General features: G+C 43.5%; 1 protein-coding gene across 1 annotated transcript in view; it reads left to right on the top strand.

Moving 5' to 3' along the window:
• LOC133352492 (ephrin type-A receptor 4-like) overlaps window positions 1-20,909 on the top strand; it is a 152,847-nt gene that overhangs the window by 101,021 nt on the left and 30,917 nt on the right. The window contains exons 9-12 of the mRNA XM_061568169.1: window positions 8,544-8,611; window positions 11,004-11,129; window positions 13,779-13,964; window positions 17,622-17,683. Of these exons, the coding sequence (XP_061424153.1) occupies window positions 8,544-8,611; window positions 11,004-11,129; window positions 13,779-13,964; window positions 17,622-17,683 (442 nt within the window). The remainder of the gene's footprint in view (window positions 1-8,543; window positions 8,612-11,003; window positions 11,130-13,778; window positions 13,965-17,621; window positions 17,684-20,909) is intronic.

The raw sequence follows: 20,909 nt of genomic DNA, 5'->3' as shown, positions 1-20,909 counted from the left end.
CATTTCGATTTAATGCTTTCGTGACTGCAGGGATTCATCTTCTTGGTTCTTTCGGTAAAGTCACGTAGAAGGGAAATAATCAAATAATACAAATAAAACATAAAATACAATTCTCACGACGTTTCGGCCACAACGCAAGCAGCCGTCCTCAGGTGAAGAACAGGTCTGTCGGAAAAACAGCGTCTTTCCGACAGACCTGTTCTTTACAAAGACAGCGTCTTTCCGATAGCCCTGTTCTTCACCTGAGGACGGCTGCTTGCGTTGTGGCCGAAACGTCGTGAGAATTGTATTTTATTATGTTTTATTATTATTATTTTGTTATTTCCCTTCTACGTGACTTTACCGAAAGAACCAAGAAGATGAACGTATACAGTTGAAACAACAGTGCAAGTTTCTTGAACGCCCCTGCCTTTGTCCACGAAGAAACATAGACAACGAGTGGATCGGCAGATGGGGTGTGGTGGGGTAAAGTGTGGGTACTGTCACCACTTCCAAGACGCCTGGTCAGCGTGAGCGAGTAGGCCCAATAAGCCCTAGAGGAGCTCTCGATAGATTATCTGAAAACATAAAAAAAAAATTATCGAATGATTCGTTTCAAATAACGTCATTCATGCAAATTGCGTCTCACAATCGCTGAGGAATTACGGAAAAGCAGGAAGGCTGCCAGGTGGTGACTTGGCACCAACCGTTGCTCTGCATTCCTCTACGTATTAAGATGTTTTGACATGATAATTGTTTTTTTTACCCTTTTATCTGGCAACAAAACTGACACCTTTTTCAGTTTTGTTGCCAAATAAAATGGTAAAAAACCAATTATCATATTTTTTACTGGCAAATGAGGTTCCAATGATGTTTTGACATGTGGGAGGAAACAGGAGCAGCTGGAGAAAACGCACGCGTACAAGGTGGCAACACTATCTCTCACCATACAGAAGGGACAGATTATATTGCTCCGCACTTTGCTGTACAGCGAACTGCTGGCAAGCCAGGGTGATGGCTTCTTCTAGTGGAGGTCGAGGCATGAGCAGGTATCCGCAGTGGGGGGGTGCACCTTTTGCGTTTTGTTTGCAAAGTATTGCAGGGAGTACAAAGCAGGTGAGAAACTCCCGAGTCTGCGAGACCTGGTTAAGGGGAATCAAATAACACGCAGGAAAACAGGTCGTAGCAAAAAGCAAAGCAAATGCAAAATATAATAAGTAAAACGCAATGAGAGCAGGTACAATTATTTGAGAAAATTGCATTAAATTAACGAATCCTAATTATTTATCATTTGTCCAGTCACCACAGTGTCTCTCGTACCAAATCGACTGCGATTAAATCACGCCTGGTTAATACTTGAATAGGCAACCGCCTGGGAATGCCAAGCGCTGTAGGCTTGAGCTGCAAGGCGACCAATATAACTCAGTACAATAGCACATTCGTGCATCTATCTGTGTGGAGCTTGGAGTGTTATCCCTTGGATGCGTGGGGTTGTTTCCAGGGTTTTTTTTTTTTTGCCAGTAAATTCCCATTAAGGGAATCTCATCTTAATGTAATTTTCGTAGCGCCTTAACCACGGCGCTTTGCTGAGAATTAAGAACGGTACGTATGAATGTAGTGGTGGAGATGGGATGCATAAAGGAGATGAGAGGAGGCAATGTGGGCGAATCTGTGATGCGTGATATCGGTGAAAGCAAAATTGATGACAGTGAATGATGGTGAATGGATCGAATGAATGGGGAATGAGTGAATGCCATGTAATGAGAATATTAATAGGGAACAGTAACGGCGGTGGTTGTGAGGGCGAGATTAAGAGGGTCGTGAGCTCGGGAAAAAACAAGTGAGTTTTGAGTGAGGAACGGAAACCAGTGAGGTTACTGCTTAATGTGGAGGGGAAGTTTTTTTTTTTAGAGGGTTCAAGAAGAAAGAGAGTGAAAGCGTGGTTAGAACAAACCACAAATCCCGATATTGAAATGTTGGGAAGTTTTGAGATCCACCTCTGAGCATGCATGACAATTCCTGAAACAAGTGTCTTAAGACTCGGAGAGGCTTTTCTGGGTACCTGGAAGGAACAATTGTTTGCTTGTTAATTGTTTTTATGCTGAGAGTGGGGGAGGGGGGAAAAGGAAGAAAAAAAAACTTTCAATATTGCCACATTTATCTTCGTCAGTATAACAAAAAAAAATATTTAAGCAAAGGCGAGCCTCTTACAAAAACAGAGAGAAGCTTCCTGAAACGTGCACACACACAGCGGACGCAATTGTACACTGGTGAATTAGGTGCGCCATATGTTGCAATATATTATAATCCGAATGCGATTCCGTCTGCTCCAGATTAATGCCTGCTCTGTCCTCGGCCCGCTCGCTGCTCCGATGGCGTTGTATCTGTCGACAGCCGTGCGCGATCGTTTCGGAACACAAATGTTGACGGGTGGAACTCATCGGCCCACGTCGACCACCGCCAACTGTCGCATGCCAGCCGTCTGCCCCTCTTGCATTTGAAAATTAAAGTTTTCCATCGCGTTGTCTGCCATAGCGCAGTGCCCCCCCGCTCTCCCCTGCCACGCACAATAAGAGCGATCGCATCGGGTGCCACATACCAGAGCATTATTTACGTATTAATTTTTCTGTATTTTATTTGCTAAATAGTGGGGTTTTGTTTTTGTATTATCCGTGTAATACGCCGGCTAATTCACGTGCAGCGTTGTGGGATGCAATTGCATGAACGACACTCTATAAAATGTCATTATTGTTTCGATTTAAAGCTTTCGTGACTGCAGGGATTCATCTTCTTGGTTCTTTCGGTAAAGTCACGTAGAAGGGGAGTAATAAAATAATAAGACAGCGTCTGTCTTTCCGACAGACCTGTTCTTCACCTGAGGATGGCTGCTTGCGTTGTGGCCGAAACGTCATGAGAATCGTATTTTATTATGTTTTATTTTTATTATTCTATTATTTCCCTTCTACGTGACTTTACCGAAAGAACCAAGAAGATTATTATTGTTGTTATTAAAAACTTAAGACCCTGTGTAGCTCAAGGGGGCACCCAGGGTTCATGGACAAGAAAAAAAATAGAGGTGCACCATATATCAGCTCAAAATCAGAGACTAGTAAACACAACCGGATAATTGTCTTTAAGATGCCAATTAATCTATCTTGCTTCTAACTTGTCTGTATCTCTCGTCGCTCATCTCCCTGCATACGGTATCGATTTTTTTTGGTTTACGTTTCTCTAATCTCACTACATCTCTCAGTGTGTCAGTTGGTCATCTCACTGGCTGTTTTGTAAATTCGTAGAGGACCCTCCCGCAATTATTTTTTTTCCGCCACTGGCCACAATTGACAAACTTTCCACGTCGTGCGGCGCTCATTTACGGCACGTCCAAGCTTTGCCTTGGCCTCAATTATCAGCAGCAGAATAATAAGATGCACAATGTGTTCAACAGCAGGTAGCTTTGTGGGTAAGCAGTTGGATTCGCAGCCGAAACAATATTTGCCTGCGCAACACATTTTGGTACGTGTTTTTTTTTAGCTATTAGTGAAATAACATTGCACACTGACGCACGCGTACATTTGCGTGTGTGTACATGCACGGAGGAGTGGCAGCGTAGCAGTTAGCGCGCTGTGCTACGAACCCGGTGACCTGCATCAAATTCCTGCTCACGGCCAACACCTGTGACGATTATCTGAATCAGTCCTGGGCCTCCCCCCTAGGTCGACTCAGCCTCAAATAAGTACCAAGTGCAGTGTGTAAACATCACCACTGGGAAGACAAAGGCGGCCGGGCATGGTGTTTGGCCACCCCCTTGTGTGCCGTGCCGGCCTTCATAACAGTCCGTTACAGGCTATACGGGGGGATATTTATCTTTGCTACAGCACAGTATGAGAATGTTCAATTCATAACCTAGGAACCAGTGTCCCTACAACTCTGTACGTTAATACTATTTCCGAGGTGGCTCAGAGGTCAGAGGTTAAGTGCACTCAGCTGGCAGCACTGGAATCCTGAGTTCGAATTATGGTTTCAGCCACCTTCAATTAAACGGGGCTCTCAATTATAGAGAGTTTATAGTTTCAGCATTGACCATTTGAAAAAAAAATCCCATTGAAACCACGTACTTAATTTTGATGAATTCCAGGTGTGAGGATTAATAAAAGTAAATTTTGAATGTGGTGGCAACAGTCATTACTCTCAGTGGTAGAGTGAGTGAGAAAGTGCATAACCCCTGCTGTGTAGCCCACAGGTCTCTGAAAGTAATTTCAAAGGTAGCCCTATGATAACTGCTTCCATGAGCTGTTCCCTATTAGGAAGGGTTGCAATGCCCTGCAAAGAGATATGAATATTAGAATGAACACTTTGTCTAATGAAATGACCCTGTTAGCAGAATCTGGGTGAAATTGGAGGAAAATTCGAATATTTACACGAGTATAATATATTCAGAAATATTGAGATTTAAGATCACATTATCCAATTTGTTGCTGTATGCAAATGCACCATCAATGGTGATGTTTTTGGTGTTATTACTGACCACAGCACGTGTGTGGATAAACACAGGTTTCATGCTCGAGCTAATTGATCTTTGGCCATCTTTGCATGTAATCAGTGAGCTGCCACATAATATCAAAGCTTTTGTCAATGCAAATTAGTATATTAATCAGGCACTTTTCTTTTGTATTTTTTTTATCCCACTTGGCAGGCAGATGCAATTGGCAGGCAGATGCAATGGTTGACCTATTTTGATTGGTGTGTACCGTGTGTGTGGTTGTCTTTGTGTGTGTGTGTGTTTAAATGCATACAGATTTGCCGACATCAATGTGTGTGTGCACATTTGTGTACACACAGTAACACTCCTTTCATTAGCATTAGCATTGTTAGCAGAATGGAGTTCAAATGAGCTCACAAACAAACACCTCGTGAAAGACCCAATGCAGAAGGTCCTTGGGTTTGATCTTCCACCTTAAACCACATCCACACAAACCATGGCAGTAGATGCGGATACCTGGTGATGCACGAATGGGAAATTAAAATCTCTCCAGCAGCAGTGTGCGACTGTGGTCATCCAGAGCAGACCACAGAACACGTAGCGATGCAATGCCCCGATCCACAAATACGAAAGAGACATCAGAGCGACACACTCCGCTGCTCCTGACCGCTGGGTTATCTCGCTTGACCACCTGAATGTGGAATTGTAGTCGTCGCTCTGCATCTGCAACAGCCGTACGAAAGAAAAAGAAGCTCAATGGTACACAAACCGAGACTTGTCGTAAAAGGAGAATATCTCACAATATATAAAGAGGGGAGAACATCATGTAAAATAGTCTCGGGTGTTGTATTATTGTGCAAATGACAAACATTAGGCATTTAATGTTCCGGAAAGATGTGTAGAGTTCCAAGAAAAGCTACTTCAACAAGAGGAGGATCCTGGGGAAACTAGGACAGGTGGCAACTGTTGCTTTTAAAATACATTAATATTTTGGAGTAGGACATTATATTTTAGTGCATGGGCAGATTCTATTTTTTGCAATTTATATGTGCAGTTCAACCTAATATGTAGTACGAATCGTTGATGCACAGGGATACTGTGATTAATTTAGCCACTTCTGCTAGATGACTCCTCTTATCTGTAAGGTGAGTATGGATGATAATAGTTGGCTTGCCGTACATCCTAGAGACTGATTCCGAGTCATTTCAGGTCAGATCAAGTCCAATGGATAAGTGCAAATAATCGGATTAATTTTCTGTGACTTCAAAGTTACTCCCGAAATCTATGTAAAGCACAGGTAAGAGGATGAATAGATGTGCGGATAATAGGAAAGGGGGTGGATCGATGCAGAAAGTGGGGGAGGCTGGGCATGGCATGAATCATAGGAAGAGTGGATAATAGGAGCGCTGATAAGCAGAGCTTTACTATACAGTACATTATCTGTATGTACCTCCATCTACCCATGTGTGCTTGCACGATTGTACTTGTCTGGGCCTCCCCTCGGTAGACTCAGCCTTAAATTTAGTATTTGGTGCACTTTGTAAACATCAGCAGTGGGGAGACAGGCGTGCTGTTGGCCACCCACCCCTCGTGTGCCATACGGGCCTTCATAGGTGCTACTCACTAGCAGCACTTTCCCAAACAGTCTGTTAAGGCTAGACAGGATATCTTTGTATTTTTATCGAGAATGGTGTCGTGGTGATGTGCACGCTGCACTACTTTCCCAACCACTCAGGTTCTGCCCCTGGTCCCGCAGAAGATGATTGGGTAATGATTGAACCTGGGGTTTGTTTGTTTATTTTGAGACCCGAGTATAAAACGAGTAACTTGTGCGCGGCTATCAATATCAGCCAGCCCACCCCCCGGGTAGACAAAAGTGACCCACCACCACCAGCGGTGCTGGCTGTACTAAACTTACAGCACAGCCTTCTTAGTATGTGCTCACTCACGAACAGCATTTGCCCAAACAGTCTGGATGTGTAACTGGGGACCTTTGTCTTCGTGACTGATGAGTGTGTGCATGGAAGTGTTCATACGTCTATGTATTGGGGAGCGGTGGTGTTGTAGCGGTTAGCGCTACGCTGCGCTATGAACACGGCGGACCCGAGTTCGATTCCCGCTCATGGTCAATGCCAGTGACGATTATCTGACACCGGTCATGGGCCTCCCATAGGTCAAATGAGTATCCTGGTGTGGTGTGTAAATATCACCACTGGGGAGACAAAGGCGGCCAGGCGTGGTGTTGGCCACCCACCGCCTCGTGTACCGTTCCGGCCTTCATAGGTGCTCGCTAACAGCACTTGCTCCAACAGTCTGTTAAGGCTGTACGGGGGATCTTTGCCTTGTCTTGTGAGCGAGTGGATGGGTACATGTGTACCTGCGCTGTTGTGTGTGGATATAATCCTGTCCTGTGCATCCAAAAATGTATTCACGTGCGATGCATAAGTGTGTGTACGCGCATGTGGAAATGTTATTCCTCCTGCAAGACTAATGATGGCATTACAAGAACACGGTTAGAAAATTAGCTTTTTCACTTCTATTTCAGATATTTGACATTCTAATGTATGTGTGCGTGGCTTTGTTGGGATACATTCCTAATGAGCTATATTAGCCGAGACAGATGCTCCCTAACAATAGCACTTGTTCCAATATTCTGTACGTCTACATACATTCTTTCTTTGGTTGTACATTATAGACCATCAATGATCCACTGTTCAAACTCTATACATATAACTTCTTAAACATATTTTTTGTCTAATATTCATGAAAGGTTTCATGACTTTGATTTGACCTTGACAGCATTGTGAAACGAATTGTCTTTTTAATTTTCGACCAAAATTTGCCAACTACATCTCAGTTACGTGCATCATAAATCGCGTGACCTCAATTTGACCCAATAGCACATCTTCATTTTGTCCTCCTCGTGGTGTTGTCAGTTAAACAGGACAGCTTTGTCTTAAATTTCGATTTAAAGCTTTCGTGACTGCAGGGATTCATCTTCTTGGTTCTTTCGGTAAAGTCACGTAGAAGGGAAGTAATAAAATAATACAAATAAAAGATAATAAAATAATTCTCACGACGTTTCGGCCACAACGCAAGCAGCCGTCCTCAGGTGAAGAACAGGTCTGTCGGGGAGACAGCGTCTATTATTATTTTATTACTTCCCTTCTTTGTGACTTTACCGAAAGAGCCAAGAAAAAGCTTTGTCTTATGCGTGACATGGTGCGACACTTTCCCAGTGACCATTATAATGTAAGATTTCTGAACCCCCCCCCCCCCCCCCGTGGACATGAGTTCGATTATACACGGCTAACATCAGTGTATAGCCCACTCCCATTCATTAACTCAGACTAACCAGCATGGTGAAGTATAGTCACATAACCCCCCACGGCATTTACAGATTGGGGAGGTCTTCAATAGGTGGGTCAGAGTTTGCTTGTTTAAGCTAATGCTGCCGAGTAATATTGGTCTTAACAATACATTGTTTTTCCATTCATTGTTCATACGTGGTATTGCACAGCACTAGCAATTCCTTTGAACAATATTAACCTATTTTTTATAAAGCGCCTTCCATATTGAAGTATCTCAAAGCGCTGTACATAAAAAATAAACCGCACTCACAAACATAGATAAAGTCTAAGCGAAATAGTAATCGGACAATATCAATCCAAATGACAACTCTCGAAATTCTAATAAAGTACTCGGATACGGTAACTGATTAAGAACATTAGCAAGAGAATGTACAATGTAAGATTGTTTTGATTTGCTATTCCTGTGTTAGATTCTGTTTTTTTAAACCCACCTACAATATCACATTTTAACAAGCAAACGTTCGCAGATTGTACTATTCTCACACTGCTTGTTGCAAAATGTTAAGCCTCAGCATTGACTCAGTTAGCTCTTACTGCATTTTACATATACACCATTTGTAGCACTTCACAGATGTTTCTCTATCACAAACACTTCATGTAACATAATCGTATATATATATGTGTGTGTATATATATATATATACTTTGATTTACTCTGTACGAACTTTCTTCCCATCAAACATTGAACGTGCAACTGCCTTCTCTCTTCCCAGGTACTGCGGTTACAGCAAAGCGAAGCAAAACTGTGACGAGGATAAGCAACATTTCCAAGGTAGCCATGGTAAGCATAGCCTCTTACGTGCAGTCACGTTCACCAAGTCTCTTTAGCACGTTGCAGCAGTAGCGGCAGATATTCTCAGTAACGTTTTACTTTTCACTAATATGTTAAACTCTCCCTTGTGTCGTTTACAATACAGTAGAACCCCTCTTAACGAGCACCCCTATTAACGACTAATCGCTTAACGACGCGCCTCCAGAGAACCCAGTGTATAGTGTAGTGTATAGTGTAGTGTATAGTAGTGTAGTGTATAATGTAGTGTATAGTAGTGTAGTGTATAATGTAGTGTATAGTGTAGAATATAGTAGTGTAGTGCATAGTAGTGTATAGTGTAGTGTATAGTGTAGTGTATAATGTAGTGTAGTGTATAGTGTAGTGTATAATGTCGTGTATAGTGTAGTGTATAATGTAGTGTATAATGTAGTGTATAATGTAGGGTATAGTAGTGTAGTTTATAATGTAGTGTATTGTAGTATATTGTGTAGTGTATAGTGTGGTGTATAATGTAGTGTATAATGTAGTGTATAGTAGAACCCCTATTAACGAGCACCCCTGTTAACGACCAATCGCTTAACGGAGGGCCTCCAGACAACCAAATGTGTAAAAGTAAGCAGCCTGCTTCTTTTTTTATTCAATAAATAAGCCGGTGGTGTACGTGCTATTTATTTATTTTATGTCTTCAAGACAGCTTTCATTGATTCTCACAACACTTTTGCGACGGCGTGAGCTTGAAATGTCAGCCCAATTTTCGTTTTGAGCATGTTTACGTGTGGGTGGAAACTAGAGTGCTCCAATAGATCCCACACAAACACACGCGTGCTCACAAGAAGGGGGTGGGGGGGGGGGCGGGTGACCAGCGCTCATACTCTGTGCAGATCGGTCAGCAATCCCGGTTCGCTGCGCTGCATGCTTCAAGCGCCTTGGATGTTCTGTCGGTGGAAGTCTCTTGCACGCAATCTCCTGATGAATACGCCAACACAATCTGAGATGTGCTCAATTATATAGAGTGCTTCATCTCAGCCAGGACAATTCGGAACACTGTTCTGGGAAAATTCAATGCGTAGGCTTTCGCGACCAATATTTTTCGTAGTTTGCCATCGAAACTCAGACATCACCGCGTTGATATCGCATGCGGCACCTCCTGTGCCACCATTCCCACGCTTAGATGTGTTTTCATGAAAGGCAGAACTGTACTTAGTTTGTTGAATTACCGAGTACATGGAGATTGCGTTTCAATTGCCCCACTTTGTGCAAATTGCTTATTTGCATAACATAATCATTCACAAATTATTATGCTCCATTTATACAAATGCTTTATAAACATGCGGGAGACAGATATCTACATATATATAAACACGGATAGAACTAGTTAAGCGTGGAGCTTTTTTATATCAATCTCCACAAAACTGTTTAACTTCAGAAGTATGAATGGAAGGCAAAAACGCTTGTTTTCCAGCAGTAGGGACAGCAAAGGGTTAGCAGTAAGCTCCTGTCAATGACGATGTGGAGACTGAGAGAACGGACAATATTTTGCGATCAAACGGAGTGGAAGGTTCGTAACTGACGTACGGGAATGGACCTGTGCATGTTGAACTTCTTTCGCACCGTACATAACCATCTGTGCTGATCGAAGGGACGGGGTAAGGACACCAAACTAAACACAAAAAGCAGGTTCTAAAGAATTGACTTTCCAATTTAGATGTAAAAGTGCATAGCTCCAGTGGCTTCCTGATATCGGAAGGAAAGAGTGTTCCAATCGGCTGCAGTGGCGCATCTGAAAACGCGCGATGCAATGGCCGTCTTTTGTTTGATTGTTAGCCAAAAGCTGCTGCGAGGATGAGCGGAGTTTGCATGTATGTATGTTGAACTTCTTTCACACCGTACATTGCCAACCGTGCTTAATTGGAGTTTGCGTGATAGCTTATTCTCCTTCACGAGAAATGCCAGCCGAAGGGGCGTTAATCAGTTCCTATTTTTAAATCCTTTATATTAAGTTCACTTGCTTGCTTGCGCGCTTACGACCGTGCAAATCTTTCGGTCGTTTTTTAACCCACTTCCCGTGATCTAATCGAGCTGACATTTTGCACACAGACTCGTTGTGCGTGACAATTGATTTTCGTGAAAAAAAATTCCAAAATTTTACACTTTTTAGAAAAAATAAATTATATTTAATTACCAATTGCTTAATGGTGGCAGGCAATCATCTGACCCATAGGTGGCAGCCATCTCAAGCCAGTGGACGAGATGACTCTAGCCGCCACGCATATAAAGGATTTATAGTGAAAAACTCTGTTTTTACGGGTTAATTTTTTTAAGTTTGAGTAAAGTACTGCACTTGATGCTGTAATTACAACTTCTAGGTTTGAGGCATGTGTGGCTTTGCTTGTCTTTGCAGTGAAATTGCCCGGTCTGAAGATGTACATAGACCCTTTTACGTACGAAGACCCATGCGAAGCTGTCCACGAGTTCGCGAGAGAAATCGACGTCTCGTACATCAAAATCGAAGGCGTCGTTGGAGCCGGTAAGCAGATATCTTCACTCTCGCGAGGCGCCCGTCGAAGGATGGGGGAAAGTAAGCTGTAATGTAAGCCAAGTGATTAATTATAAAACAGTCGTTTTCAGAGTCACTTGAAACTGAATGAACTGGTGACTAATTCATGAAATACTACTGCATGTAAAGCTATCCGATGTGTTTCCGGGCGTTATTCAGCACGTTGTCCAACGTTTCGCTCCACGTGCTGGGAATTGAACTCAATTCGGTTCCAGAACAAAGCTCCCAGCGTGTGGAGCGAAACCTTGGATATCGTCACGTGGTGCACATCCCGAAAGCACGTCAGAAGAGTACCCCCCAGTGAACGCGCAACGTTCGGTTAACGTTGGGATGTGGTTGGAATGGAACCGTTGGGCCAACGTTGGCACAACGTTACATATTTACTGGTGAATTCATGACGTTAAATCATGCTGTGCAGTTTCACAACAATTTTTATTTCTCAAAGGTCTGAAGGCAACAAACTGATGTTGCGGTCCTCTGGCCTGTCAATGGTCATTTGTATTCAAGCGAGACTGCATTGTTCAATATTTGATCATATTTGTAAGAGTCGAGCTCGCCCACGTAACCGTGCACATCTTACAAGCTCCCATATATGAACACGTACATCAATTCAGCACCAGAATACCGTTGTTTCCTATTACGTGGCATCCATCAACTTTATGAGCTATTGTGCCACTTAAGAACCGACTTGTAAAATCCTTCCCTTATCCAACAAAAAAACAAATCAGTGGCCCTGCATTGCAACGTGCATTTAACGGATGAATTGCTTGTGATCATTAAGAAATGTTTTACTTTAACAAGTGGAAAATAAATCAGCATTTGTATGGGTAATAGTCACAGCGCTACTGCATTCACATCGGACGGCAAGAATAATTTGCTTTTAAAGTTAGATTTATTTTTTAATCAAGGAATGCTTCAATTCATCTCTCAACACAAACAAGTGCCCAATGAAACATTTACAGGGCCCGAGCAAGCCTTTTACGTGGTGCTGGAATTAAATTTTGCTTCATTTTGACAAATTGACTCATTTTAATGAACAGCAGAAGAAGCGACAATGGCCGCATTGTAAATTTTAATTTATTATACATTGTTAAAGTTCTACAACGGGGTGGGAAATAGTTTCCATAAATTGACGAAAATCTCTCGTAATGGCACTTTCATTTCGACGCATTTCATTTGGCATTGTTACACATCAGTGCAGGAGCCGGCAGAAACCGTATTTTAACTTCCACGCATTACAGGTCTTCCATATGTATTTATCAAATGAATTGCATTGATGTTGGCAGGAAAGCCTCGCTTGCTTCTTAAGGCTCATTTTAGGCAATGTCCCGCTAAGTTAACGCAGGAGGGGACAATTTTGATATCGGTTTTCCCAATTGAGTACATTTTCCAAAATTTGGCAAATTTTGGCCCGCAAAGCCAGCATTCGAAGGCCTAAACTTAATTTGGAGCTTTCGTGACTGCAGGAATTATTCTTTGGTTCTTTCGGTAAAGTCACGTATAAAGATAAAATAATAAATTAAATTAAATACTAGCATACGACGTTTCAATTGTCTGCTTATATATCTGTCTATGTTTCTGGTTCTGTGTTTAATCTCTCTCTCAAATTTAGCATTCTCAGGAAGAACGTAATCAACCAGATAGGTTGTTGACTGTTATGTTATCCGACTCTCTGTTGTATTACATTACATTTCTAAGTATACTAGATTTGTATTTCTATTTAATTTATACCTGATGATGATTGCTCGTGTTGCAATCGAAACGTCGTATGCTAGTATTTAATTTAATTTATTATTTTATCTTTATACGTGACTTTACCGAAAGAACCAAAGAATAATTCGAAGGCCTACTCTTTTCTCGAAATCATGTCACGGGATCTCTAACGTCCACTGAGAAGCGGACAGCGTGTATATTATCCTTCACGGGGAAACTTTATTTATGCAACGCGGTAATGAAGTTGACACATTTCCCCACCATCCATAAAATACCCAGATATCTTTGCACAGCTGTGAGCTAAACCGGCACAGAAGTTGCCAAACAAATGTTGTCAATGCCACCCCACGAACTGTTTTATCAGCGATCGGTCATTTTTTTCGTGAATTATCGAGAAGGAAAAAAGCGCGTGTTAACCTTGAACGGCCGGCGTATGTAAAAAGGTAAAAGTGCAGCCCTGCAATTGCTTGTCAATGCTTGCGCAAGGGCCTCCACTAGAGGAGGCTCTGGAGACTTCCTTGAGAGGGCATTGGACCTACGCTTTTACACAGCCAGACATCTTGGAAGATGTGGGAGCCCCCACACTTTGCGCCACTACGTTCGGCATGCCAATCGTACGACTGCGTGGTGTACCCATTTCCATTGCTGGCTGGATAGACGCGGGGAGAGAGCTAGGAAACTTGCACTTTTCTTTTAACTGCTCCGCCGTGACATCAAATTGAACCTGCGACGTCCGGATTGCAAGTCCGGTGCGCTAACCGTCACACCGCGGGAGGATCCGTCTCACGTCCCGAGCCGTAATTCCATTACCGCGGAAATTTGCCGTACGATACGGGGACAGAAAAACCTTGTACGATGCTTATCCACCGGGGCGAGGATTTTGACACGTGCGCTTGCAATTGGCAGGCGAGTTTGGCGAGGTGTGCCGAGGTCGGCTGAGGCTGCCTGGGAAGGGAGAGGCCTCCGTGGCCATCAAGACGCTGAAGGCCGGCTACACGGAGGAGCAGCGCAGAGACTTCCTGTGCGAGGCCAGCATCATGGGCCAGTTCGATCACCCCAACATCATCAGGCTGGAGGGGGTCATCACCAAGAGTGAGTGATGTACTTTGTTCTTTTGGTCAACGCGCCAAGCACAGAGCGAGAGTACACGACGTCGGGACTGACCGGCATGAACACGTGCATCAACAAGTGGCTCTGGGTGTGATCTAGAGAATGGGTGAAAACAAGCAAAAGGAAAGAGGGGGAATAAGATGAAGAGGTAGAAAAGAGAAAGCTACGCTTTTTCTCAGGCCGCGTGAAATCAGTGTTCATGACGAGATAACGTTTTACTTTTGCGGTGTCGCGATTATCGCAACACCATTTTCAAATAACTCTGCATTTGAATGTTGCATTAGTATTAGTATTGTATTTCTTTAGTTTTTTCCTGTAGAACCACTGCAAGTCAAGAATAATTAAAAGTTATTTAGCTGAATTTTCTGGCAACAACAAGTCTTCAAATTCGAAGCCTTCTAGTCATTGCAACCTTAGAATCCGCAACACGCGCGTAATGCACGTGCTGCCAAATGCACACAACACATATTCAACGAACTACGACAAACGATACTTTTTGCAAACGAAATGACCGATGCGATTGCCGCGGCTCTTGCATCGTACGGGTGTATATATCGTGGCGTCGCCACATCGCGGCGAACCCCCCGACTTTGTTCTCACCTTTGCAAAGGTGACATCGCCCCTTGAATACTGATTCACCACCCACGATGCCCACGCGGCCGCGCGAGCCCGGTGATGCAATGAAGCCCCATTATTGCAATCAATATAATCACAGGGTGTAAACTAGAAAAAATGATTCACGAGTGGGGGTTTGATGAAAATAAGTGAGCTAATGTGTGCGCACATACGAGTATTGACGGAATAGTGAGAAGAAGCTAAGAATTTTATATAGCGATCCCGTTATTTTTTATATTTTCAGGTGAAAGGACCTCTGTTTTTTTTAAGGGATTTCAGCAAAAGGTACCTTACTGCAGCCACCCTATGCGTTGGTGTGTGAGCAAAGGGCCTATGTAGTATGAGTGGGTACCCACTCACGGCCAACGCCTGTGACGATTATCTGAACCAGTCCGGGGTCTCCTCAAGGTCCACTCGGACTCAAATAATTACCTCGTGCGATGTGTAAACATCGCCACTTGGGAAACGATAGCGTCTGGACGTGGTGCTGGCCACCCACCCCTTCGTCTGGCGTGCCGGCCTTTCACAGTTGCTCGCTAACAGCACTTGCCCCAACAGTTTGTTAAGGCGCACGCAGGGGATCTTTGTTGTTCTAGATTTGAAGCTCTCGTGACTGCAAGGATTCATATTCTTAGGTTTTTTCGGTAAAGTCACGTAGGTAAAAAAAATTAAATTTAATAAAAGTAAATGTGATTTTTATTTTATTTTTATTTTACTTTTATTAATTTTTTTTTTACCTACGTGACTTTACCGAAAAAACCTAAGAATATCTTTGTTGTTGTTTTGCTATGTATGCGTTGCTGCGTGGGTTCCTGTAAGCACGTGTTTATGTGGCATGGAGCGGCGGTGCGAGTGACTAGCACACCGCACAACTCCCAACCTTGACTAACACCGGTGTGAAAACATACCCTGGACTTCCCCCGAAGTTGACTCGACCGTACAGGAGTACCTAGCATGTTGTGTGAACACCAGCAGTGGGGAGACAAAGGCAGCTGGGCATAACACCTATCAAGTGGCCTTGATAGGTGCTCGCTATGCAAACTTGTCCCAGCAGTCTGTTGAGGCTATCCGGGCGAACTGAGTCTTTGCCTTGCGGTAGTGCCCGTCTCTGTGTCTGCGTGTGCGTGACATTGCATCCTTGTAGGACTTGCTCCTGTGCTGTGTGCTGTGTGTGTGACCCCCCCGCCCCCCGCTATCTCTGATTCACGTCCCCACACCTTCTGGTGGTCGTCCATGCGTTAGACACTGAGCCATGAAGGCGGTCTTCAGAATTCCGGCTGTTTGATTGCCACAGCTGCCCGGTGTCTGTGAAGCATTAGGGGGAGGGATTTTTTTTTAAATCACAAAACACGAGTTAATTAGCAGCATGAGAGTCTGTATCAGATTCCAGATGCTCAGATGACTTGTTAAAATTACGGCCCTTTACACTACTAATGCACAAGGGATGTTTGCTGCATATGAGTTATTACAGAATGGGGATTGAAATCGTATTGTTTGGAGCAATGGCTCTGGCCTTTCAGACAAATATGAAAACAAGTTCATGTTGCTGGGTGTTGGCAATGCAGTCCGAGTGTAATGGGTGAGCGCGTTTGGAATGTATGGGGCTGAAACAATGGGGGCAAGCTTGCTTTATTCAATCCCGCTGTCCTCTGTCCACCGAGCGGTATAAATGGATGCAGCACAACGAGTCGATTGGCAGGTCTCCTCGTGCTGGGGTAAAGTGTGGGTATTCTCTCACCTCTCCCGAGACGTCTGGCCAGCGTGGAAGAGCAGGCCTAAACAAACCTACACCCCTAGATGGGCTACCCTAAGCTGCTTCTAGTGGAGGCCCTTTCTACCAGCAGTGGCGAAAGGGACTGTGGGTAAAAATAAGCGCCTTGTGGCTCATTGGATTCATCCAGTATAAAAAAGAAAACAGATTCTGGCGTGTGAGATTGCAGGGCTGTGCCTTCACCTTATACCAAGCAACAGTATCATCCTCTATGATCACATGGAATGTAAATAATCCAGCCTATTTACTCTGCATAATTTGTGTACATGGGTCTGTTTGAATATTTCTAAGCGTTATTAGATTCGGTGAAAGGTGACCGATAATCGCACGATATTATCTCTACGGTAATTAACCTTGGCTCTCTCCTTATCGCGTTCCTGGTTACATCAGCAGCATGTTCCTCATCAGTGCATCACCTAAGGAAAATACAACATTCAAGCTGTCCGTAACAACGTATATATTAGGGACGTTCCCAATTATTCATATTAATCCAAAAAATGCGAAACATGGGCCCAAACACGAACGTTCGGAAGATCCCGATTTTTTTTTCATGTTTTGGATTGACCCAACGATGTCACATCACATAATGTAATGTCACTTTATGTAATGTCACATTTCCATTATCCCATCAAACGTGGTGTTATCTGGCAACGGCGCGTAAAACAATTGCCTCGTCTAAATTATCCCCCCAAAGAAATTCTACTTTGTCCTTTACGTACAAACCTCATCCCAAGTGTATATTATCGGAAGTGACGAATTGATACGAAAACATGCACACGATGTTTCTGGAAGGGATAAGTTTGGTTATGGCAGCAGCAGCAGCAACAGCAGCAGCGGCGGTGGTAGTAGCAGCAGAATTTCGCCCACCCCGGGAAAAGTGATTTGCAAGCTGAGAAGGAATTATTAGCGAGCACTTGATTGAAGCTAGAGGTGTGTGACTAGCTCCGCGGTTGACTGCATTCAGCCCTTTCCCTTGCTACACACCAACTCAGCTCTGACATATAACAGCCAGCTGCTAATTTCATGCCAAGTTGACCTGAGGGGAGGAAGAGCCCTGGCTGAAAATAGAAGCCAATTAGAAAATGTTGCATAAGCGACAATGTTTAGGAGGCTTCGGACGCAAAGCCAAAGTTTCGCGCAGCAATGGTAAGCTTGCCGGTGGGACAGTTGTGAGTGCTGTAGTATTTAGGTGGTTAGGTATGCGTGGATGCATTCGGTAATGAAATTCACTGATTGCAATGTGTGCCTTACAGGTATACCAGTCATGATTGTTACGGAATATATGGAGAATGGCTCTCTGGACTCCTTCCTAAGGGTAAGTGCGTTCGGAAGTAATGAATAATTTAATTTTTGTTATTGTCGATACGAAAAAATTGCTTCGTGGTTCAAATGCATTCGCTTAACGCAGACCTTTAATACGATGTTATTTGTGACGTTAATTGTGTGAATATTACAAGAAACGGGGCGTTAAGATTATCTTCACATTCGCCTAAACCTATCGGCTATACTGTAATGTTCTAAAGCCTGTGTGTAATGTAGCGAATATCGCCCCATCAGCCGCAATTTCATTGGCGAATGAAGGCCTCTTCATGTTTGGCGACGTTCATTTACTCTCTGTACAACCATACAAAGGTAAAGGTGCAGCCCTGCAGTTGCTTGCTGCCCGCCACCGCTGGTGGAAGGGAGCCTCCGCTAGAGGTAGCTCTAAAACGAGCCCCTCGAGAAGGCGACTCGGCCTAATCTTTCATGCTGGCCAGACTGCTTGGACGAGATTGGAAGTAGCCGCACTTTGGCACACCACACGTGACCTCGCGATCGACTAACTGTGGTTCACCCATTATACGGCTGCGTTAAGAGACACCGGGGAGATTTTAGAAACAAGCACAACTAATTTCTTCATTTACCAAGCAAAGTATCAATGCATTTTAAAATACATTTTCAGATGTCTTGCTTTTAAATTTTGCTCAATTTTCGGACTGTCTTTCTGTCTTTGAAAACATCGGAGAGCCTGCATATCTAGGAAATGTATTAAAATGGTTGAAGAACGCTCAAAACTCCACGTAGATAGGTTTCAAATCATACTCATTCTACTGTCCCCTATAGGTACCTCAATGCCCTGCAGGTTGGCACATTAATTGATCCATCTGTGATAGACTTATCTTGCCTTTAAGCTTATGGATTTTACGAGTCCACCACCACAACCAAACAATATTCAATGTGTATCTGCATCTTCTAGTTGCCTTCATATCCAAGATCTCGCTCTGAAAGTGAACGTGTAGTCTCAATTGTCTCTCAACTGGTCGAATATAATATTACTGGCCGACTAGCAGGCCTGGAAGTACATTGAGAGACAGAGAGAGGAGCACGATAAAGACTAAAGTTCAAACTGTGGAGAAAAGTAGGTGGGCTGGGACAGACCACGTTGCTGAGAAGGGACGACAACCGATGGTCAAGAATAGTGATGGAGTGGCAGCCAAGGAATGGAGCACGTCCGATGGGACCATCCACTGAGGGTGCCACGATAACGATATTTTAACTACCTCTCCTGGTATGCAGGAGGTCGTGAGTTCGATCCCGACCCTGACGCCTGCTGTATATATGTAGTTTGCGTGTCTCTCTCCCCGTGGTCGCGTGGATTTTTCTCTGGGTCCTCCGGTTTTTCCCTCCACATTTAGAATCAACATGGATTTATAGTATTTGATCGCTGTAGATTTTCATATGATAAGCCACTTTGGTGAGCTATCATTTGTGGCCAAGTCGCTTCTGAAAATGAGAGCTTTCTAGCTCAGTGAGCCTTACCTGGTAAAATAACATAAAAATATATAGTTTCAGTTTTAATAGATTGGGGCGACGTGCAGGTGAATTGCAAACTCACGAGAGATGGAAACAAATTGTGAAGAACTTTATTCAGCAGTGAAATATTCAAATTTCCCCTGCGTCTAAATGTGTTTTTGTTTACTGCGTGATTCATTATTATATCACCCTTTCTGGGCTATTAATGCACTTCCAAGGTTATTTATTTTAATGGGTTTCATAAGCCTTGACAGTCCATTTTGCGTCGTTCCTAATCTCTTTGCATGTTCCCAAGTGTGTATACGTTCTCTTTTTTTACACAGGTTTTGGATTTTGTTAAATGGATTCTGTTGCATTGCTACACGCGTTTGCGATGCTCATTAAACGTTTATATTCAGCCAGAACATATGTTGGCCAATAGTAGAAATTTGTAAATATTCTTAAAAGGATATTAATACGTGAATCATAATAATAATAATACAAAATACGATGTCGGCTCATTTAATTGCCAATGCGGAGAGAACGGTGGCACAGTGCGAGGCCCTCTCTGCTCTTCACCCAACAACCTGAGGTTGAATTTCGATTTAAAGCTTTCGTGACTGCAGGGATTCATCTTCTTGGTTCTTTCGGTAAAGTCACGTAGAAGGGAAATAATAAAATAATAAAAACAAAACATAATAAAATAATTCTCACGACGTTTCGGCCACAACGCAAGCATTCGTCCTCAGGTGGAGAACAGGTCGAGAAGACAGAGCCTGAGGTTGATTCCCAGCAACGACCAACATCAGTGGCGAGTGATATCCAAACGGTGCCAGAGTATCCTTGCCCTCGCCAACCCGCACTGACGAGCGTGGCCACGTACGGTTAAACAACCACCATGCCCAATACGTCTGTAATCAAAGCTGTACACATGTTGTTAGTAATTGCCAATGGACATATCGTAGGCCAGCTCTTGCTGGTACTGTCTTGTTCGAGCGGTAGCAAAGAGTCAAAAAAGTGATTTTGCTGCTCGAACGAGAATTGAGGCGGTGTTCACCTCCTGCTTACAGTTCTGTGAGACAGTGGTGGGAATTCCACGTTCCTATGGCAGGGGACGAGTCAGACCGTAGGCCAACCACTGCTGATTTCGCCACAAAGTGGTGCTCATTACATCGACGCCAGAGGGGTGATGGGATGCGCCAACCGCCCGCTGCCCCTCCAATAAAGATGTCATAACATGGCAGTCGAGTATTACAATCGGCAGGGAAGCTTTACAATGAAGCAAACAATAACGGGGGAAACTGAACTTGCAATGAAAACGAACCGGAGTGATCTTCTTGGTTCTTTCGGTAAAGTCACGTAGAAGGGAAGTAATAAAATAATAAAATAAAACATAATAAAATAATTCTCATTATTTTTATTATTTTATTACTTCCCTTCTACGTGACTTTACCGAAAGAACCAAGAAGATGAATCCCTGCAGTCACGAAAGCTTTAAATCGAAATTGAACCGGAGTTAGTGTGGTTCTGCTTTTGTCGGCGCCTTGCTCAGCAACTGACAAACGGCGCGGGCAAAGCCACGGGTAAACACAGACGTGAATTTACAATTAAACGAGACAGGTTGAAAAGGAGAAACACATTAAGCAATTAGTCTGTCACGGCGGCATTATTACACCCACTCATCAGCTACGGACGCACCAAATGGATATTTGCAAAAAAAACGACATCAGCAAAAAGCATTTGAGCGCTGAATGGCCCTTTTCCAATTT

This window comes from Lethenteron reissneri, chromosome 40 (genome assembly GCF_015708825.2).
Source record: "Lethenteron reissneri isolate LAM-NWPU_2019-01 chromosome 40, ASM1570882v1, whole genome shotgun sequence".
Taxonomy (NCBI): domain Eukaryota; kingdom Metazoa; phylum Chordata; class Hyperoartia; order Petromyzontiformes; family Petromyzontidae; genus Lethenteron; species Lethenteron reissneri.
This window is presented reverse-complemented; position numbering and strand designations above follow the sequence as displayed.